General features: G+C 32.9%; 1 protein-coding gene across 10 annotated transcripts in view; it reads right to left on the reverse strand.

Annotated features, from left to right (window-relative positions):
* Positions 1-22,295, reverse strand: part of NFIB (nuclear factor I B) — a 282,680-nt gene that overhangs the window by 101,811 nt on the left and 158,574 nt on the right. For all 10 annotated transcript variants that reach the window (XM_063080859.1, XM_063080855.1, XM_063080854.1 and 7 more), the window contains 2 exons: positions 16,703-16,823; positions 13,750-13,868 (listed from right to left, as the gene is read on the reverse strand). In XM_063080859.1, the coding sequence (XP_062936929.1) occupies positions 13,750-13,868; positions 16,703-16,823 (240 nt within the window). The remainder of the gene's footprint in view (positions 1-13,749; positions 13,869-16,702; positions 16,824-22,295) is intronic.

Raw genomic sequence — 22,295 nt, forward strand, 5'->3', positions numbered from 1 at the left:
TTCTAATGTGATAAAATGCTGCAGGGAAAGTGTGCAGAAACGTGTTTGCGTCAGCCCTTAATTAAACTGTTGTTCACTTCCAAAGAACCTTAGGAAACACTAATGAGACATGAGTTTTGGCAATTTCTTCATCAAAGCGAAGACCCCTTCCTCAGTCTGTAGCAGCCTGTCATCCAAGTCGCTCCTGGGATAAATGTCACATGGCACTCCAATCAGTTAGCCACCTGTTAGTAGAACTTCACTGAAGTCAACTAGTGATCTAGGGCAAGCTCAAACAGCCACCTTAACACCTGCCTGTCTGGGACACCTGCTCCTTTTGCACATATAGTACAGCAATATGTTAGCTTTTCCAATATATTTAAGTAGATTAAGGTTACAAAGCGCATTTCTATGGCCTACATAGAAAACATATTTTATTTTTAAAAAATTCCTGTTCTTCCCTATAATAGCACTTATGGTTTGTAACTATTTCAAATTAATTATGTAAGAGCACACAAGAATTCTTGAATTTCTAGAAGCTATTACTTCCAGCATACCATAGCACTAAATTAAAATATATTAACTGTGCCAGTCCTATGATTTAGAAAAACATTTCTGTCGGTTAACAAAGAAAAAAATTGTCTCAAAATGTTTCAAAAATCCAATTCTTTTACATATTCCTAAGTTGTTTTCCTTATTTACACGCTATTCTTGTAAACAAGTCTAAATGAACTCTACAGTCACAAGTCACCATTTACAGGCTTCTCTTATTTCCCAGTATTTAACATGGAAGTATGTATTATTGCTACGCGCTTAAAAAACTATAATCATTTTTTAAAATATCTTCTTTATTTTTTAAATTATCAAGTTGCTGAACATTTCACAGAAACTTTTTTTCCCTTTTCTTTTCTTATTTTATTTATTTATTTATTTGCAGAGGAAAACTCGAGGTGCAATACAAAGAGTTAGGAAACTTCTGTTAACTTTGACCCTCTGGTAGGATACAGAACAGAGTGTGATACAGACCAAAAACTGAAAGCTTATACGTGGAAACATTTAGCTTAAAGACAACCCAATGACCAGAATTTAACAAAATAATATTATATTGACAAGTGTTACTAAGTTGATACCTGCTCATAGTTTTCCAGGTTTTTTTATTTTTAAGACTTTTATAGGTTTTAAACTTTTACAGATTTTTTAGGACCGTTTTATCAGATTACAAAAACTCTGGACATTGAAATTCTCTTCACAGACCAAACTCATTGCAGGATGAAGGCAAAGGTGGTCAACACATCCATTACTCCATTGAAACTGTCAAGCAACACACAGCACTGAAAGTGAAAAATGAGTTTTAGTTAAACTAGGGGCATTTCTGCTTTCCATTAAAAGGTTGGGTGGAAGCTGGAAGACAAGATGAAAAAGAAATAACCTATCTGCATAAAGTAATAATACTATTTAATATAAATGAGATAATAAATGAGAGGTACCAATCACATGTATGGGATGAGTTCCGGGGCCGAAATCTGATATTTTGACTTCAGGTCGCAAATCCAGAGTCAGTCCTGAAACAAGTAAAAAGCTTGGGCTCTGTGCCCAGAGGACAAGAAGGCAGAGAAAATGATCTGCCAGCTGAATGCTGAAAGAGACCATGGTTTCTCTTCCTCTGTTTCTGCCTTGGGATAAATAGCATGGAAGAGAGGAATGTTTACAGGTTATTTACAACTGTATAAATGTTATGTAAAATATGACAATTATTAAGGCTAGATGGGGGCAGCATCTTGCCTGCCTGTTACTTAAGATCCCAGCCCAAAGCTTAGATGTATTTATTTCTAGTGGTTTCCCTGTGGAGAATGACATTGATCTTTACTTTAACAAGTTTTACCTATAGGTGGGGGAGCGTATACTAGGAAAGGAAGAAAAGAGAGAGAGACCAAATAGGCTATGACTTTACTTCAAAGCTTTGCACAATCTTTCAGATACCATCTGAATTCCTCCATTTCCTTCACAGTAAAATGGAGTTACCCTGGCTCAAGAGGAAAAAGATGTGGTATGATCCCTGATGGTTTAAATGAAATATAAATGAAAAAAAAGAGGCACATGGGTAGAATCACAAGGCCTATCATAGAGACTGTTTTATATATACATTTCAGAAGACATGCTTCAAAATTGCTTACAGAACCATGTGCTATACTTAAATTATTATGGATATGACAGTAGAGTTAAGCCACTCATGCACTGCTGGTGGGAATGTAAACTGATGAAACCTTTCTGGATTCTATGCCAGTATTTACCAAAAGCCCTATAAATAGAAAGCCTTAGGAAGCTTTAACTCAGTAATTCATGGTACAAATGCATTTATTCCTTTAACAAAACTTCATTGAGCCTCTATATGGTGACTTGGTGCCAGGCAGTATGCTAGGGACCAGGGACAGAGAAAAGAAGTGGACAGGAATGAACAAATTAGATAACGCACAAAGATTAATGTGCAATGATGTTCACTGTATATTTATTTATGATATAAAAACTCAGAAACTACCTAAACGTTCATGACCAAAGTAGACATTTAAAAATTTATGATATAGTCAGAGTGACATATTATGCAGCCATTATAATGCGAAAATCGAAAGACAGGGTAAAATATCATTATGAGCAAAAGACAAAAAAGAAAATAATTTACAAAATAGCATAATATCATATAAATCCGATTTAGTGTAAAAATATGTACACAGAAATAGAATACATAGAAAATACAGAGAAAAATACATAGAAAAACAGATTGACACATATTACAGTCAAATATGAATAGGAGTTATCTCTATGTGATGGGATTAAAAGTGATTTTTATTTTCTTTTTTACATTTGATAGTTTGTTTTTCCAGATTCCTCACAAATAACTATCACTTTTACCATAAAAATTGTAAAATACATATTTTGGGGTGAAAAATACTACCAGTAGCTTCACAAAATATCATAAGTAAGATTTCCAATGTTGGTTTGACAATATCAGATTTTGTTATATGCCCAACATTATCCTGTAAGAAGGAAATATCTCGTATTGGTTTTAGGTACTTGATGTCGCAAAAATGTAAAATGAAATGCTTAAATGCAACACTTTCAATTTAGTTGGCTAAAGGCAAAACGATGTCTTTTTGAAAGGACAATGTAGGGAATATCTGAATATCTGTTTCTAAGGACTCTTCTAGATATAATTTGATGATTGTGTGGCAAATGTGAATAAGTCCTTCCCACACACTGCAAGTTAACGAAAAGCTCTGAATGTTATGACAAGACATATGGACTTAATCCCACTACAGTAGTTTGATGATGATGCCAGATGATTCAAAAAATAATTAGCTGCCATGTTAAGAAAGTATCTCTTTATATATATATTTACATTTATCACACTCTAAAATAACTCTGGGAAAAATGGCAAGCTACATTAAGAGGAGATAAGATGTCATCTTCAATTAGATTTCTCAACCTTCTTTTTCATAAAATCAGTTCTTTTTTAAAGGAGAAAGTATAATAGCCTTTGTGTTAAATAAATGAAATTCTTACTTTAATCACTAAATATTTAATCTTAATTACACTTGAGCATATCACTGTATTCTTCAGCCTCATAAAACATTTTGTGGTAGTTTGTTTCTCTTGCCATATATTTTAACCCAAGCACAGTAAATAGCATGTTATTACAAGTCTCTATTTTATCACATGTCTATAAAAAAGGTCTCCAGGCTACACCTACACCCAATACAAAGTTAAAGCTCAAATCCCTTTGAAGATCACAAACACCTTCCAGAGACATTAAAAAAATTCTTTGAATAATGAACAGTGCTAAAAGAATGAATACCAAATAAATGAAAACTGCTTTTTAAAAATACTTCAAAATGCTTTTGTCCATTAAGCAATTTCATTTTAACAGACAGACAATGATGAAGTGTCTTGAGTAATGTCAGTAAACCTAATTTGAAAGGGGGAATAACACCAAACAATCACACAGGATTTGGAGTATATTTTAGCCACTTGCTAAACACTGGCATAGGTAAATAGCTGCTATTCACCATCCCTCTGGGAAAAACCTCTTAGCTATGGAAGCTTATTAGCGTTTAGCATCTGAGAGCCATAGACTATAAAATAAAATCAATACCGTAACCTTAACTGTAAAAGTCAGAAAGATACTGGAAGAGTTCTAATTTAACAAGATTACAGATGAGTTTTTAGAGGAGAACATTTGGGGAAAAGCCATGCATTTAGAAACATTTATGCTACAAGACATCTCAAGGTTTCTGTTGTTACCACTGCTGTTATTATCCATGCTGGTAATGGTTAGGGTTGATTTAACTGATGTGTTACGTTAGTGGATTTACAGGAAAGTCGTAGAAATGATCTGGAACTTATTTCAGATAAAATCATTAAACTAAGGTAGTAAACTAATTGCTTGGGAAAAATTATGATCTGATGTGGTTTAGTGTGGTAGGAAAAAAAAAATCACAAAACTTTTAAGGTCGTCAGTTCAGCAGCTCAATGCAAATATGATTACTCTGCACAATATTCTGTTTCTCTTAATGGAAAAGTAGTTGAAATTGGTATGAATTGTAGTGTTTAAGTTCAACCTAAATCTATATTTTTCCTCCAACAAATGTAAATGAAGAAAAAAAGAACATTCTGTCAATGAAATTACTATGATGGCATATTTATTATCCTAATGGTTTTAGAAATCATGTGAAATTGATCAGTAACAAAACCTCTATTTAGTAATGGACCAATTACATTTGTGAGATAATGTCAATGAAACAGAATATTGTCACAGGATAATGGTCTCCTATTGCAACATCCCTAGTCATTTAGAGAAAATAAATGTTGCCGTCTGGCTGAGTCATTTGTTTTCAAAGTAGGAGACACTGATCCCATAACAAGGTTGTGTTATAATAACTCAATCTCTATCAATCATTTGTTGTACCAGAATGGTGCAGGACAGGACACGTATCTGTGAGAAGTGTGCATTCCTCAAGTATAAGGCAAAACACATGGTGCCTCCAAGCATAAACGGCCCAATTATTGTGTTATTCAATGAAAGTATTTAAAATAAACATTTAAAAAATAACTTAAGAAATGGAAAACTTTCTGAATTTTCAGAAAGATCCATGTTAATGAAAGCTTCGACTCAAGTACTGAAGATCTTCAAATTCTTTGACTCCAATTGATTTAAAATCGAAAATGTTGAAACACAAAGGAACCTTAGTATCCAACTTTGTTATTCTATAGATGGGAAAATTCAAGGTTTACTGAAGTTAAGTGATTTGTCTAAGGCTACACCAGTATTTAGAGTGTCCTGATCACCATTACGGTGCTCTAGGTATCAGGCAACAAACTAGAACAGGACTAAAAGAAAATATATATGTGACAATAAATATATGAGGGTACTTCAAAAACTTCATGGAAAGATTCATGTTATCTTTTAATTCTATTTTTCCATGAACTTTTTGAAGTACCCTTGTATAATTAATATTTAATATATTATAATATATATATTATATTTTATATTATAATATTTTATTTGTATAATTAATAATTTTTGTATAATTAATATTTTGAGATATGTAGTTCATTTTAGATTTGGTATATATCACACACAACTCTACTAAAGATATTCTAGACTTTAGGAGTATTTGTTAACAGTATCATATTATTAAATGGAAAAGAGATTTTTAATCTAAGTCCAGCCCAAGGATTGCACTCACAAATCTCTGAGGAGTCTATGAAATTATGTGCATTTATCTGTATTGAAGTTTCATGCACTAAGAAAAGAAAAAACTGTAGTAGAGGTTTTATAATTAGTTTCCAAAACCATAAACATAACATAAAATAACTTGTTTGGGAGGTAATATATATAGAAACAATGAGTACGAGCTGCTTCAGCTACACAGACAGGGGTTCCTATTCTTCCTCTGCCACTTATTATCTCTGTATCTGTGTCAAGGTTCTTAACCATTGGAAAAAAACAATTTGATAAGCTGTGAAATGGAGGGTTATATGGGGTTGAAAAGCAAAAATATATGTAAACTTAATCTAGTACCTGACAGATTGGAAGTCAATAAATATAGCCACACATGGCAGTAGGATCTTATTTTCCTCATTTACATGTATTTGTTGAACACAATTGTTAAATATACACGGTTTCTTCAACAAATAAATAATGAAAAAGAAGCAAGGTAACTAGTATAGCTTAAAAACAGACCAAAAATATAAATATGGATCCAGATAGAAACAAAACAAACTTTGAGATTTTCTGGGGAATTTGAACATTGATTACACACTAGATTATATTAAGGAATTATTGTTATATTTGTTAAATTGGTAATGGTATTGTGATTGTTTCAGAAAAATTCATTGTTAGAAACACTTAAGAGATATTTACAAGTAAAATGACACAATGGCTGGGATTTACTCAAAAATATTTTTTTTTAACTGGGAGATATTAAATCCAACAAGATTGAAAAAATATTGATAACAGTTAAAACTGGGTGATGGTACCTGGAGTAAAGAATTCACTTTTCAACTCTCTTTACTTTTGATATTTTCCACAATAAAAAAAAATTTTTTTAAATTGTTCTTAAACATTCATTTCAAGACAGCTCTTCTCCACGTTTATCCATCAAAAGCATTCATATCTCCAATTTTGTTAGTTCAAAAATTTTTAATCATGGCATTAATATTAAGGGGTCGATTTTTTTAAAAAGATGTACATTTTACCACATTAAAATTTTGCTTTGACAATTCTTTCAGAAACTCAAAACCTCATAAATTCACTTCTATTCCCCCACTCTAGTTCTACAAGGTCTAACAGAATCTTCCAAGAAGCTCCCAGCAAAAATGTCCATCTGCCAGGACTGGCGAAGTGGTGTTTTAATTCTTCTAGTCCATTTCTCCCTACATAGATAAGTTTATATATTCATTCCCTAGAAAGGTTGTAGTATAAAAACAAAAGAAAAAAAAATTAGCCTTTAAAAAAAGAAGATGTAGGCTCTGCCAATTAACTACCTAGACACTTTAAACAAGACAATCTCTCTGATCCTTGGACTGCTTGGCTCTAAAGAGACTTGAACTATGTCTACCTAAGGGTTCTAATAATCTGCGATCAATGCTTGAAAAATCAATTTCTTATTGTATATGATATTAGTAGTCTAGTAACTGAAAAGACAATGGCTTTTCAAACTACTTCAAAATTAGTTTAAACATGAAATCAATGTGTAAAAGAATTTGAAATAAAAGCTCTTATTATGCCAAGAAACTCTGTATGATGCACTGTGATATCATCTCCCATAGGTTTCCCACTGTCCTATTTTAAGCTGTGTTCCATCAATCTGGAGACCCATTATTAAACAGAAGGTTGTTACTTTTTCAAACTAATCATATATTGTGGTTTTTCTGCAAAATGCTGTATTTTCAAATCATTAAGCCTCCAGGGTATAGAAATATGAGTATAACTTTCCCATATTAATCAGTATCAGTATCTAATATATATACAAATTTGCCCCATCCAAAATGCTATTCTTGATTAGAACTCACGAAAGGAGGACAAACATTTGTTAATCAGTAGGCAATGTAAGGAATTCTGACGAAAGCCTTCACCAACAATTTGTTTGCCTTCCCATTTTGAAGATGTTTACACTGTGATTTTTCAGCTATAGCAGTGTAGCTGAAGAGAATAAAAACACTATGGTGGAGGCATGCCTGAAGTTTGCTTTCCAATATCATGATGGTACATGGAGCTTTACTTACAGTTCTTGACTTCTGATATTTTCCATAGCTAAACAAAGACGTGAAAATTGTGCTTAAACATTAAATTCATACCAGCTCTTTTCTACATTTATCCATCAAAAGCACTTGTATCTCTGGTTTTTCTGGTTCAAAATTTGATATTTGCACATTTGCTATTTAATTCTTGTGATAAAAACTCTAGGAATGTAAGGAATTGGTGGTTTTCTACCTGGTCCCCAAAGGGAACTTAAAAAGTTCTTCCAATAAGATTACTAAGCTGTTTGACCTGTAATTTTCCAGGACTTCATTTAACATTAATGTCTCCCAGATAGCAGTTATTCAACCCTTTGTGAAAGCTGCGTATTCACTCAGCTCCCACAGCTCTAGAAAAGTCTTGAGATTTTATCATTCCTCAGACCGTAGTTTGGGCTAGAATGTGGTTTTCCAAAGTTTGAACCTATGATTAATGTTCCCTATGGATTCTTCAATGGAAATAAAAGGTTCTGAAGTCACAAACTTAATAAACACAGTCAATAGCCACTCCTGAATATTCACAGTACACAGTAGTACATGAAATGTTCTACATTTTTCACTTATGAATGAAAAAAGTTTAAATTTTTGTTAAAATAAAATTTTACAAACTTAATTGACCACTTTTATATCTAGCTTATCTATTAACATTCCTTAAATTCATATTAAGAAATGCCAGTCTCTGATTCTGGTTCTATCTGTATGCTACCACACTCTTATCTATTGTTATTTATTTCCTGATTGGGCTTATGATACTAAACCTGTGTTGTTACTCTCTAGCCCCCAGTGTTCCCTTGGGCCCTTTCGCTTAATTTGATATCAAATATTATATCCTTATTAAACTCTATCTAGTGCAAATCGAATTTAGCACACCATTTAAGACTATCTTCCTAATGAGAATATTTGCAAAATTATCACAAATAAATCTCTAGGCCTCAGAAATATATTAATACTTCCGAAGGACTTGCTGAGGAGACTTATTTACATAACAGACAGTAAATTTTTTTTTTAAAGTTAGTGTTTTTATTTCCTGGTACCTACAGCAACCAGAACACAATGCCTAAATACTGCTTGAGAGTCCAGTTTAATTTTTTAAACTATTCTTAAAATTATAATTACATACCAATACACCAATTAGAGCTAGTTTCCGCTAACATGCCAGTTTAATGTGTAAAGATTTACTTCTTATAGTGCTTGAAGGTAAGCTAGAAAACAACAGCAGAAACGACAACAACAAAAAAAGTAGGCTAGTTCTAAAGCATAGAGACAGTCCCCTCGGACTCTGGTTGACATCATTTATTTTCTGTGAAGCCCCTTTTATCATAAATAGTACAAAAAAATTTTCCATTCAGCAGGTCAAGAACTGTAAACTTAATTTATTGATATTTGTGTACCTGTATGCCTTCAAAAATTCCTGGCATATAACAGGCATTTGATAAATGTTAATTGAGCCAAATTGTCTCAGATCCTAACTATGTAAAAATTCATAAAATTTTACTGCATAAAGGTCTTTTTGAATTTACATTTTATCTACATTACAAGTTGTTTAAATATTCATCAGATTAAGAAGCTGTTAAAATTTCCATTTAATAATCCCCAGTTCTATGTTATAAATATATTTACCATTACACATTTTTCCCACCAAATGTCTATTAAATAGTGTCTTAGGAGTTTTACATTCAGACTTCTATGAATCAGAGACTATTTGAAATGGTGGAGGCAAAATGACCTTGGTAAAGAATTGTTCCAAATGTTCATCATACAATTGATAAGCCTGTTAAATTCCTAGGCATTGAAATACAACTATATTTAGTCCCATGAAAGTAACTTGAATTCCAGAAAAACCATGACCTACCTGTCTCTTGTTTTCCCCCTTATATTGGAAGTTACAAAGTACTGCTCTAATGATTTCCAGAAAAGTACATTAACTAGGAACTGAGTATCTGAATTGACTCAGGTAGGAAAAATTTGAGGTAGACAAGATCTCAGTGGAACTTTTTGTGGAGTAAGTATTGAAATAAAAGAAAATTTCAACCTGCACATTGATACACTAGCCTGATTCTATTCATTTAATTAAAATCTTAAATGATGAAAAACAGTACCTAAAAAAGAAAGTTTTTAATAGAGATAGAGGCAGTCAGAAGTTTAAGACCAGGGGATTCACAGAAGAGACTAAGCAAGGAGAAATATTCTGGAACTTAGGAAAGGAATGTAGTAGTTGCTCCATAGCCCTTTGTTAGCAGCCCAGTATTTTCTCTTTTGTTTTTCTTCTCTATGTATAAAAGTAAAAATATAAATATTACATAATATAAATGTTGACAAATTTAATTTCTATCACTATTCATTGGAAGAAATTTAAGCAAATTATATAGCCCCCTACCAAATTTTTAACACTATTAAATAGTATTTGGTTTAAAAATATTCATGCTCAATATTTTGCAAAATTATAAATTAAAATTCTTTTATGATCAGGAAACTGTAACATTTTTTGTTTTGTAAAGACACAAATATGTGATTAATTATGTTTGTAATATGCTAAAATAAAATACTTCTTCATTAAATTGTTAAAAATTACATAAACATATGTCATTACATGAATCTAGATTTTTTATTAATAGTTTACCTAACTTCATTTTTAAATAAAATAGATATCATAATTTGGTCATATTCTATCCTTTATTTTTGCCTCGTTGGACTAAATCTCAGTGGTTTAGTTTGGCATTTCAGATTGTAAGGGAAAGTAGAATGCCACATCTTGTCCATAATTTTGTTATCCTTGATGCTCATATTTCAAAAATCAGTTATGCTAAGGGCTAAGGCAAGAATAGACTTTTAATACAGAGTTAACACTCACAAAACAAGGCATACCTGGGAAATAATAGTAAATTTTAAGAATTTCTGCCAATTATAAACACAAACATATTTCAATCAACCAATAAGTAGTATCTGAGTACCAATTAGTACTTTTAGGGTTTTGTGGGAGAAATAAGTAGAAGACATGTTAAAGCCACTACAATTTTCGGAGTAGTACCCCATATGTGCTTTTGAGAACTTCCTTCATGACAGGAATGTGTTTAAAGAGCATTTGAAGATGGACAAGAACGATCATGGTGCATTTCATTTTGCAAATTTTAAAAAAGCAATTTTTTAACAACAAAAGGACTGCACTGGTCTTAGTGAATTTATAAAGATAGTACTGTTCTGCCCTCATTTTTTCATGTACCTGAAGTCTTCCTCCCACAATAATAGCTGATTGTTTACATTACAAAGTCTTCAGATTTAAAATAACAGAATTTTTTTCTGAAAATAGAACATTCTTCCTTACTCTTAATATGCCTTTACAGACTTCTCCAATAATTCTAGCCATCTTGACAAAAGAAAATCACTAAGTAAATACAATGATTTTACAAAGAGAAAGAATGACAATTTCCCTTCTACTTTTCAAAAATGTTATATAACATGGCTTAATATTGGCTTTATTCAATAGGCTGAAAGAGAAATCTATTCTTACAAAATGATACTTTCTATAATAAAGAACACCTACACTTCCAAATGCATCCATACCCAAATATTCACAATGTTATTATTATTACCATTAGAATCTTTTGCAGAATAATTTTCTGACAGGGAAAATATGGCTTTGATTAGAATAACTGACAATGTCAGTAAAACAAGCAATAAAGGGTTGAGTTCTGTTTTTATTCTCTCTTCTGCAACTTTAGTAAAAGTCTATTATTTCTTGTCTCTTCTAATGAAATGGGTGTTCTCCCTATCAATGGTTCATTTATCCAGCAAATATTCATTATGCCCCTACTATGCACCAAATATTGTGTTAGGTGCTGGTTACAGCAGTAGCCAAAACATGTAAGGTCCCTGACCTCACAGTGTAAACAGATTTAGACAATTAATCCCATAAATAAATATATTATGACATATATGAGTACAATGAAGGAACAACATCCAGAGAGAAAAACAGGAAGACCTGATTTAGACTGAAATTCCTCAATTTAAGCTGGGCCTTGAAGGATGACAAAGAATTTGCCAGATGAAGAGTTAGAAGAAAAGCATTCCAGAGGGCATGGCTTAATGAAGGTCCTGGGTATTGTGTTCCCAAATCTAAACAAAGCAGTGGGCTCAGGTGCAAGGAAGAAGCAGCAGCACAACGGCACCCAGTGCAGCTACAGTGGTGGTCAGAGCCAGGACTGCCGGTCGTAGGTGGGATTCTGATTTTCTCCTGAGAGGAGTGGGAAGTTACTGAAGGATCTGAAGCAGGGGACTGATATGATGTCATTTATATTTATAAAGATGGTTTTTGTCCACTGCCTGAAGCATGGACTGGTGGAGAGATCTCAGAGCTGAAACTCTCCAGCTGATTTCAAATCTTTCTGTAAAAGGACCCCTATCATCTCCCATTATTTCTCTCCATGTGCACAGTGTCCAGCCACACAGCACACATGGCCATTCTTGAATTTACTTCTCCAACTCAACACTTAAATATGCTTTTGTCTCTGTCCCTCACCCCACTCTCCACCCCCTCACTTTTTTTTTTCCTATCACCTAAACATGTATCATTTCTTTGTGGTCATAACATTCAAGATCCGCTGACCTGCTTTTCTGGCTATCTTGAAATATGCAATATTATTAGCTATTGTCATCCTAGACACCAGAACTTATTCTTATGCCCCCTCGCTTCTTTACTTGTTAAAGTCTCAACATGCTAAAGGAGACCCACCTGATTCAAAGTCCAGTGCCTCCATGAAGATTTTTCACTATTCTTTAACCTCTATGGTAATTGGTATGAAAATTCAAAGCAGCAAAAAAGAGAACTTGAATAAGGAACTGACTTTGGCCTTAACTGCTTAGCTCCAGAGTGATTTGTCTACTAAAATTACTCAACACACAGCTCCCCAACCCCCACTATACACACCCAAGTCTTAGGCTAAAACCATTGATAAAGAGCTCCTTTTTTTACATTTAAAAAAAATGCAGAATTTGATTTAAAAGATAATTCTCAAATACATCTTTATGCTGCTGATATATAATCTTAGTTGTACACATTACATACAACCAACAAAATTTGTAGTTAGCTAATCTTTCCACTTCCATGCTTGATAATGTCCCTCTGCATAGCATTGTGAATGTAATTAATTCCATGCAATCATATGTCTAGAAATGCTTTAAATGGAAATTTTTATGTTATATATGTTTTACCACAATTAAAAAAAAAACAAAATAAAATCAGAGAAGGCAGAAAAAGAGTGGAAGACACACATAAAAAAACAATAATGTCGCTCTAATTGTGAGGAAAGGCATAGGTAAATACAATGAAATATATTAAATCCTATAGACTTTAAGAAAGGAAAACAGCCAAGTCTGAACCCAGAAAGCCAAATAATACCTGTTTTATAAAGCTATATTTCTCCTCAAAGATGCCCTAGAACTGGGTCATAGTTTTATCTAGAAAACATGGCTAGATGGACTCAGACACAAGTTTCTTACATTATGCTTTTATTTACCACTTATGCTCTACCTACTCGCCAAAGGAATTATGGCTTAAGTGAGAATTTTCAGCACCTGACACTTGCAAACTGCTGAAAGTTTGCTCCTCCCTGAAATGCCCCATAGAGAGGAGCAAACTGATCTAACTGAATCAGAACTTGTGGTTCTGCTACACTCCAACCAACTGATGAGGACAGGTGAGAGATAATCAGCCACACACATAACTAACTGGGGGTTCTAAAAGATCACTATGTCTGGGGGAAAAAAGTCAAAAAAAACGTAAAACAAGGAATCTTTTGTAACAACTTTGACAACATCTCACTAGTATATTATCCTAAAAATAATTATACTGCAATAATTTCTTGAAGAAAATCTAATCCATATTGGTTCAATTATAACATTTTGACTGAATGAAATTTATAAAATAAGCCAACATTTTACTCCAATATCTCTAGAAGCATCTATCTGCTTAGGGCTCACCTTGATCTCTTTCATGCCATGTTCGACTTCCAGCAGCTGGTGAATTTGGAGAGGGGTAAAAGTCTCCTGTAGGACTTGGTTCCATATTTTCATCTATGGATATAGTTTTGGGTCTTTTGCTGTTAAAATATGACAATAATTAATGGGATTTCTGGGATGATGGGTAGCACCTGAAAGTAAATGATTTGAGAAGTTTCTTACTGTGGAAATTTCTATAAATACAAGTAATAGCATCTCAGAACCATTTTGAAATAATGGTATTAAGAACATTAACAGGAACAGCAAACATTTCTAGTTGTATATACCATTTATTATACCATCTTATATCTATACCTGCCTAACAAATATGATATTCATTACATTTACCTTTGCAAATGTACATTTCTGAGAAAATTTCAGTAATAAAAAGTGAACTCAATATAGTTTATCAGCTAATATTGACATTGTGTTATTAAGATTGTACCTAACTCCTCATAATTATTATTGATATTAATAATGTTCACTTTTATAGCATTTGCCATCCACAATTTAATCTTCTCATATTAATTCAAAGACAAGGTAATGGAGCAGAGTAGAACAAGAGCTTGGATCAGACAGGCCTACTATCAAATCTTGACTAGGCCACTTATTAGTTCTTAATAGCAAGCTCCTTTGCATTTCTAAACCCAGTTTAACCATCTGTAAAATGGAAATAATAAAACCTAGTTCAAAGCAGGAAGGTTGAGAGAATTAAATGAGTTATTAAATGTAAAGTTCTTATTTAAATGGATAGCATTTAGAAGATAGTTATTAAATAGTAATTATTGTTAGCAACCTTATAATTAAAAATATTAAAGATATTTTACAGTACTTTGCTGATTATAATACATTTCACATGTTCTCCTTTACCTTTGCCTAAAAAAATAATCTATTGATCCTTTATTCTTAAGATCAACCACAGAAAAAAAGCCATTGCCAAATTCATACCAAATGGTATACTTTTAAAATGATACATTTTAATAACAAAACCATTGCTTGTCTCAATTATTAAGAAAAGTAAATTTGTAGAACAAATATTAAAATGTAATTTTATGATATAGGCCATATTGCTTAATATACTACTTTCATATACATCCACCAATACCCTATTAAACAGCTAATTATGACTATGAAAATGGATATTTTTTCTTTAATTTAAAAAAAATTTCTTATTCACATTCATCCTCGTAAATTCAGTGCTAACAAATCACAAGATTACAGAGTTAAAATTGACCTCAGAAATGATGTACCTAAACCAATCCCCCTCCCCCCCTTTTTCACAAATGGGAAGACAAATTTGGAAAAATTCAGTGGATTGCCCAGTGCAAGTTAATGGAAGCAGTTAGACCTAAAGTAAGGACTTCTGACTTCCAGGACAGAGCTTTTTTCACTGCACTATGTTTCCAAGCCCTTGAAGCATGTTTATGACTGAGTATATTTGCAGATGCAGTCATGATTGATATTTGACTCACAACTCCCAGAGTATCAACATGATGTAGAAGATGACAGTTTCTAACCATGCTAACCCATGGTAAGAATCATATTTCTTTAGTTTCTTCCTAAGGTATCCAAAGTTAGAACTCATATTTTTTAACTCTCCTTTTAATCTAATTCTCCTGTCTGTGAGTCAGCAATAAATATGTATGGAAAACTTAAAATGGGGGAGAAAGTATTTGTATAAGGAAAAAATAAAGAAATGTTTCTATAATCTTGTTTATCCCTAAAAACATAGTATCTGATACTCAGTGGCCGTGAGGAAAGATCTGTGTTGACAACACACTGATCCAGCAAATAAAATAGAAAATTACTATTCAAATTTTAAATTTAGAAAAGCTAAAGTATTTTTAAGACCTCAACATGTCAGAGACACTTTTAGTAATAATAAACCCAATTGTCTTGCTATACAATCTAACTATATAAAAATACAGTTTGACTACAAATGACATAAAATTGACCTTAGTTTATAAATATATGAATATGCATAGTGACCCAATTAATTCAAATCTACTAACTGTCATTCCTGAGACTAGCTTATCAAAACAATTATTCAGATAGTCTTTTATTTTTAAAAAGTTAACATTATATGATGTATGTTTTGCTCTGAAATTCATGTACTCTTATATTTGATCATGGAAAATTTAATGCTCTGAAAATGAGATGGCTATTCATATGGTAAAGATCCAACTCAAAACTCAAAACAGAAACAAAAACAATTCAGCTACCATATTTATTCATCTTGACTGAAAGTTACAATTAGAAGGTCGAGAAAGAAAATGAGAGTGAAACCTCACTGTAGGTCCTCCCCAACAACGGCTGGTTAAACCAAATCTCAGAGTGGGTGATATTTTCATTGGTAACTGAGAGTTAACTAAATTATTCAAAGAACATCAACTAACTGAAAAACTTGGCAAACTGTGGCCTAGAATAAGGCCTTTAATTTTAAGGTAGGTAAATGGCACATTTTAGTTTTCATGTCTTATTACCCCAAGTTACCAGGAATGGATCAGTGATAAACCAGGGATCATTGCCATGGCAACATCATTTTTAAAGTTGCCAAAAGAAATAGTTAATAGATTTATAATATTTCATACAACAGGATGAAAATGATATTAATAGATTTTTTTTTTTTAACTTTTTTTTTTTTTTTCGTTTGTTTGTTTTTTGTCGTTTTCGTGACCGGCACTCAGCCAGTGAGTGCATATTAATAGATTTTCATAGTTCCCTTGCCTCCCTCAAAAAGCTTTAAACAAAAATTACATTTAATTTGCAAATATCAAAATTAATTTAACCAGAAGAGATTAAAAATCTGTACTATCAGCAAAAACTCTTTGCTATACATCCCTTCTTCCTTTACCTACCTATTTATCCACATATCTATCCACCTACCTACCTATGTGCATAAAGACTGAGAATCTGAGTGGCTCCTTTCGGTTACCTGCTTGGTGGAGAAGACAGCGACCTCTGAAGATTGACCCCCGAGTTCATGTCATGATAGTATGGTTGGCTTGGGATTTCTCCAATTGGGAAGTTGACTCCAGTTCCCTGGGTTATGGGCGCTGAGGAATTAAAAAAAAGAAACATTGGGAATGATATTCACACTTGTCATCTCTATTCAAATGTACTCAGCTATTATTTACCATGCTTGTGGCCAAGAATGAGAATTCTCTTTACCTTAAGACTCTAACATCCACAGTGCACTGGGGTAGGACGCTTCCCACAACACCAACGTTCAAGTTTGGAAACTTGAGGCACTCAGACTATAATCATCAGTTACCACTTCCCCTCATCCCACTCCCCAAACTTCTTCACTCACTCCTTTGTATTTGCTGTCACTACAACTGTCCCTCCACTAGTCTATAGATATCTCAGAGCAAACAGAACACATAATTCCTAACACTCAGCCCCAAGCAAGCTCCTTCACATGAAGTAGGCTCTAAGAATTCAAATCACTGTTAAATAAATAAATATAGAACAATTTCACAAATAAATACCAAAAGATTAATATCCAGAATATACAAGGAACTCCAACAACTTAATAGTAAAAAAAAAGCAAATAACCCAATCAAAAAATGGGCAAAAGAGTTGAACAGACAATTCTCAAAAGAAGACATACAAATGGCCAACAGGTACATGAAAAAATGCTCAACATCACTAATCATCAGAGAACTGCAAATCAAAACTACATTGAGATTTCATCTCACTCCAGTTAGACTGGCTATTATAAAAAAGACAGAGAATAACAAATGTTGATGAGGATGCAGAAGAAGGGGAACCATTATACACTGTTGGTGGGCCTGTAAATTAGTGAAGCCATTATGGAAAAAAGTACAGAGGTTTCTCAAACAACTATAGATAGAACTACCATACAATCCAGGAATCCCACTTCTAGGTAAACCCAAAACAATGGAAATCATCATGTTGAAGGGATACCTGCACTCCCATGGTTATCATAGCTCTATTCACAAATAGCCAAGATATGGGACCAACCTAAATGTCCACTGAGGGTTGACTGGATAAGGAAAATGTGGTATATATACATAATGGAATATTATTCAGCCATAAAAAAGAATAAAATTCTGCCATTCTCAGCAGCATGGATAAGATTGGAGAAAATTATGTTAAGTGAAATAAGCCAGTCATAGAAAGAGAAATACTGCATGTTCCCACTCATATGTGGGAGCTGAAAAAACAAAACAAAATAAACAAATAAATAAAAAAATAAGGTGAATTTTCAGAAGGAGAGAGTAGAACTGTGGTTACTAGCGTCAGGAAAGGGGAAGTGGTGGGGGGAGAGCAAGAGGTTTGTTAAAGAACACAAAACAGCTAGATAGGAAAAATAAGTTCTTTTGGTGTGCAATCGAATGAGGCATCTATAATTAACAATAATTTACTGCATGTTATTAAATAGCCAGAAGAGAGGAGATCAAATGTCCACATCACAATGAAATGTTTAAGTTTTGCAATGACGAATATGCTGATTACCCTGATTTGATCATCGCACTGTATACATGTATTGAAATATAATGCTGTACACCACAAATATGTATAATCAACATGTTTCAAAAAAAAAGACTATCATTCCATAATATTAACATTCATATTAGGATGAATTAGAAATTATGATATTTTAAATTGACATCAATAATTCCTGTATTAGAGCAGGTATATAAGTAAAATTTACAAATATGAAATAAAAGCCAAGTTCTTCTCCAAAATACACATTTAGATTTTGTATATAAATGATAATAGTGGCTTTACTCAAGAGTTATGCTTTTCTTTTCTTTTATACAACGATTTATAAATTATTGAAAATATATTCATGGAGTTTTATACTTTACTGTATTAGTTTACAAATCAAGAAGTCTTTTTAATTTTCCAATATATAATGAACTAAGATTTTTGTGTATATTGTTTTTATACAATAGATTACATCTGTTCAAATTTTTAAAATTTATTTTTAGATATCTTGAGTAAATCTGTGAGGCAGCATGTTGTGTTAGAATAAGCAGTCTTGGGAGACAAACAGCCTTTAATTTAAACTTCCTCTGCCACTTATGAGCTATGTGCCTCAGTTTCCTAAACTGTAAAATGGGAATAATACTAACCTACCACATATGGTTATCTTGAGAATGAAATGAGGTAAGGAGGGATGAAAGCCTAGCATCATGCCTGCTGCATAAAGATACCCAGCAAATGTGAGTCCCTTCTTTCCTTGCTTTCTCCCCCAAATTTCTTCTCTGATAAAGTGAAGTGGTTAGCAAAGATGCAACAGTTCAAAAATGAGCTAGAAGCAGATAAAGAAGTACAAATGAACCTGTTTGCAGAAAGTTTGTTCATTCAACATGTTATCGATTGTGTCCATTACTGGCAGGTATTGCAATGGATGCAAATAGTCTTACATATACCCCTGCCCTTAATAAACACATTGGGCATCAACTTGGGTAAGCAAAACACTCATGCAAAATACATAAATATCAGGATAATGAATGTAGATTACAATGAAACTGCCTAAATGAATGACATGATAAAAGCTGTAGGATTTCAAGGGGAAAAGAATCCAATGCAGGCTTGAATAATCCAAGAAGTCAGTGGAAGAGCTGTAGCTGGCACTGGACTTTGGAGAATGAGAAAGGCGTTGAACAGAAGTCAATCCAAACTGGTTACTGTAGGAGCAAAGTCACAGGTAGAGATAGCATGCAAACTGGAGACCAGGCAGGTTGGTATCAAAGACAGTGATAACGAATATTTCATATTTCTTCACCACCTGTTTTAATCAGGATTTCAGAAGTTCTAATGACAGAAAGTGTGCCCTGGTGGGCTTGGCAACAAAATTCTAGAGTTCCTGAGATTCACCCTAAGAACACACAGTCTACTTAATCGTCCTCTCTTTCCTAATTACGAGTTGAATATAAAATACCAAAAGAACTGCAGATTTTCAAGGAATTTTTTTACCCAGAATTGTTAATAAACATTATAAATGTATTCACTATCAGTTAAATTGTTTAATATCAGGCAGGCCAATATTAACTTAAAATATTTTTTAAAGGTATGATTAGGAGGCACATGTTTTGCCGCACAGAAGTCATCAAGGAATATACAGTGAACATCTCTTTTTCTCTACTACAAATTAAATAAATCAATATATACACAATTAATCTCAGCTCCAAACTTCTGGAGCATCTGCCTTCTGTTAGACTGTTCTTTTTATATAATATGTTGCAGCCTCCTTTAACACAGAAAATATTTGTATGCAATGTGTTACTATGCCTGATGGCTTGAATTATTTGGACAACTAAAATGTTGCTATGTCAGTTGTGGCTTGAGGTACACCAGAGGTTAAAAAAATGCGAGGTAAGAAATCCCACAGTTACCACATGCTTTAAAATTTATTATTAGAATCATGTTCTATGTGACATTGAAAGCAGGGTATGTGCTAGAAGGAGGCTCAGTGAAAGTAAGCAATCTGTCTGTCTTCCTACAACAGTAATAGATGCAATTCAAAGACCTGAGTCACTAACAGGAAACTCACAGGTTATATCTTATATAAACTATTTGTAATTTATTAAGCTCATGCACTATTTAGTCAAAGATTTGTACTTTCTATTGAACACATATGGCTGCATAGTCAACACAGTTTGCTTGGCCATGAACAAACTAGGTGTAATTTATCGTAAAATAATAATAAAAAAACTTCAGGAATTTTGTTTTTTCTAAGTTTTCTTCCAGAAGGATTATTCCAGAGTATCAAGACAGCAATAAAAATAATTTGTCTACAGATTTATGCATGAGTGCTGTAAAAATTTAGTATCCACTCTGACACTAAATGGGAGATTACAGAAAGAAAAGTAGATTAATAATAAACATGGCCAAAATGCTAAAATTGTACACACAAAATTTATTTAATGACAAGAAGAGTCTCAGACAGATATTCCTGTTTAAAAGCCTCTGGAAGAACTGACATCAGATGCAAAGATCAGAGTTAGCACCTCTCCCAGAGAGCTGCAAGAACACTGAAAGCCGCAAATCATGTTTAAGAGGTTGCCAATATCTTCTTAGAAATGAAGCACCAAAGAACCTCAGATTCTAAGGGTTAGAGGCTAACCCTTAATCTCCTTTACTGTTCTCTTCATTCCAAAAGCTGATCCTAAATCAACTTTTAAGATGGAGATAATATCATTCAACAGAGATCACTATCCTAAAACTGAATAGCTTCATTAGCTAAAAGTCAACATACACATTAGTGGGTCATATGATTGTAAAACCCTAGAGGACAGAAACCATTAACATACGTGAACTCTCAAGAAGTCAGAATTTGTGATATACAGCATAAGGATTGTGCTGAAGTTTATATTTACTTAGCAAGCCCTTATTTCATAAACAATGAAGTTCAATTGTGTAAACAAGATTATAATGTGGATATATTAAAACACTTAGGAGAATAACTTCTCAAACATTTCAGAGACACCCTATTTACATACAGAGGTGCAAATAAAATGTTGCTGAATAAATTAACTAATGAATAAATATAGATAATTAATGTACTAATTACAAATCAGTAATGTATGTTATAACAAATAACCTAAAAACCTCTAAGAGAGATAGTATGAATTAAGAATGAATGAATGAAGTATATTAAATTTACCTTGTTTCTGTATTGTTATAGAAAGGTATTTTTAATCTATTTTTTATGTTTTAAATATAGATTTTTTTCTAAATATCACTCTGGGCTTTTGAAGGTTCCAATGTGGTTCTCCTTCGACAGCACTTACCTATAAGGAGGTACTAAATGAATATGTACGGACAAATAACTCTACTGCCCTTCTCATACAAAGAATGAAAATACATCATGGAACTTAGAGAAGTAAAAATTTAAACAAATAATTTCATAAGCTTCATAACTATAGCAGCATAACCTTTCTGCTAAAGAAAGGTATGGAGAAAAAATACACATACACCTTCAATACCCCCTTCCTTACGTGATGCTGGAAAGTGATAATGAATAAGTCAGGCATATTCCTTTCCAGATTAAAAATTAAATTAGAAATTTTCAAATGTCGGAGGCCTTTCAAAATCACATATTGATTCTGAAAAACTTAAGACTATTGCCTTAGACAAAGGAGTAGACCATCAGAATCCTCTTGCCCAGTAAATACATACCCTGGAGCTACTGGGATAAGACTATTAGATTTTCATCTCCTACACTGCTCCCAAGTAAATGGACCCATGACAGAGTGTTTGGGGTATACATTTATCTACTCCAGAATTATGACAGAAAAACAAGTTACTTAAGGTTGTAAATGTTCATGTATATCACTCCCTGATATATAAGGATACTTCAAAAGGTTGGTGGAAAAATAGAATTGAAAGAAAATACAAATATTTCCAAGAAATTTTTGAAGTACCCTTGTACATGCCATTTGCACTGGCAACTTTAGAAATCTGAGCTACTTGAGAAACTACAGTTCAAAAGACATAGTCACCTACTAGCTTGGAGATTCCTTTACCGAACATGACGCTAAAACTCTGAC

Source organism: Cynocephalus volans, chromosome 16, assembly GCF_027409185.1.
Source record: "Cynocephalus volans isolate mCynVol1 chromosome 16, mCynVol1.pri, whole genome shotgun sequence".
NCBI classification, from domain to species: domain Eukaryota; kingdom Metazoa; phylum Chordata; class Mammalia; order Dermoptera; family Cynocephalidae; genus Cynocephalus; species Cynocephalus volans.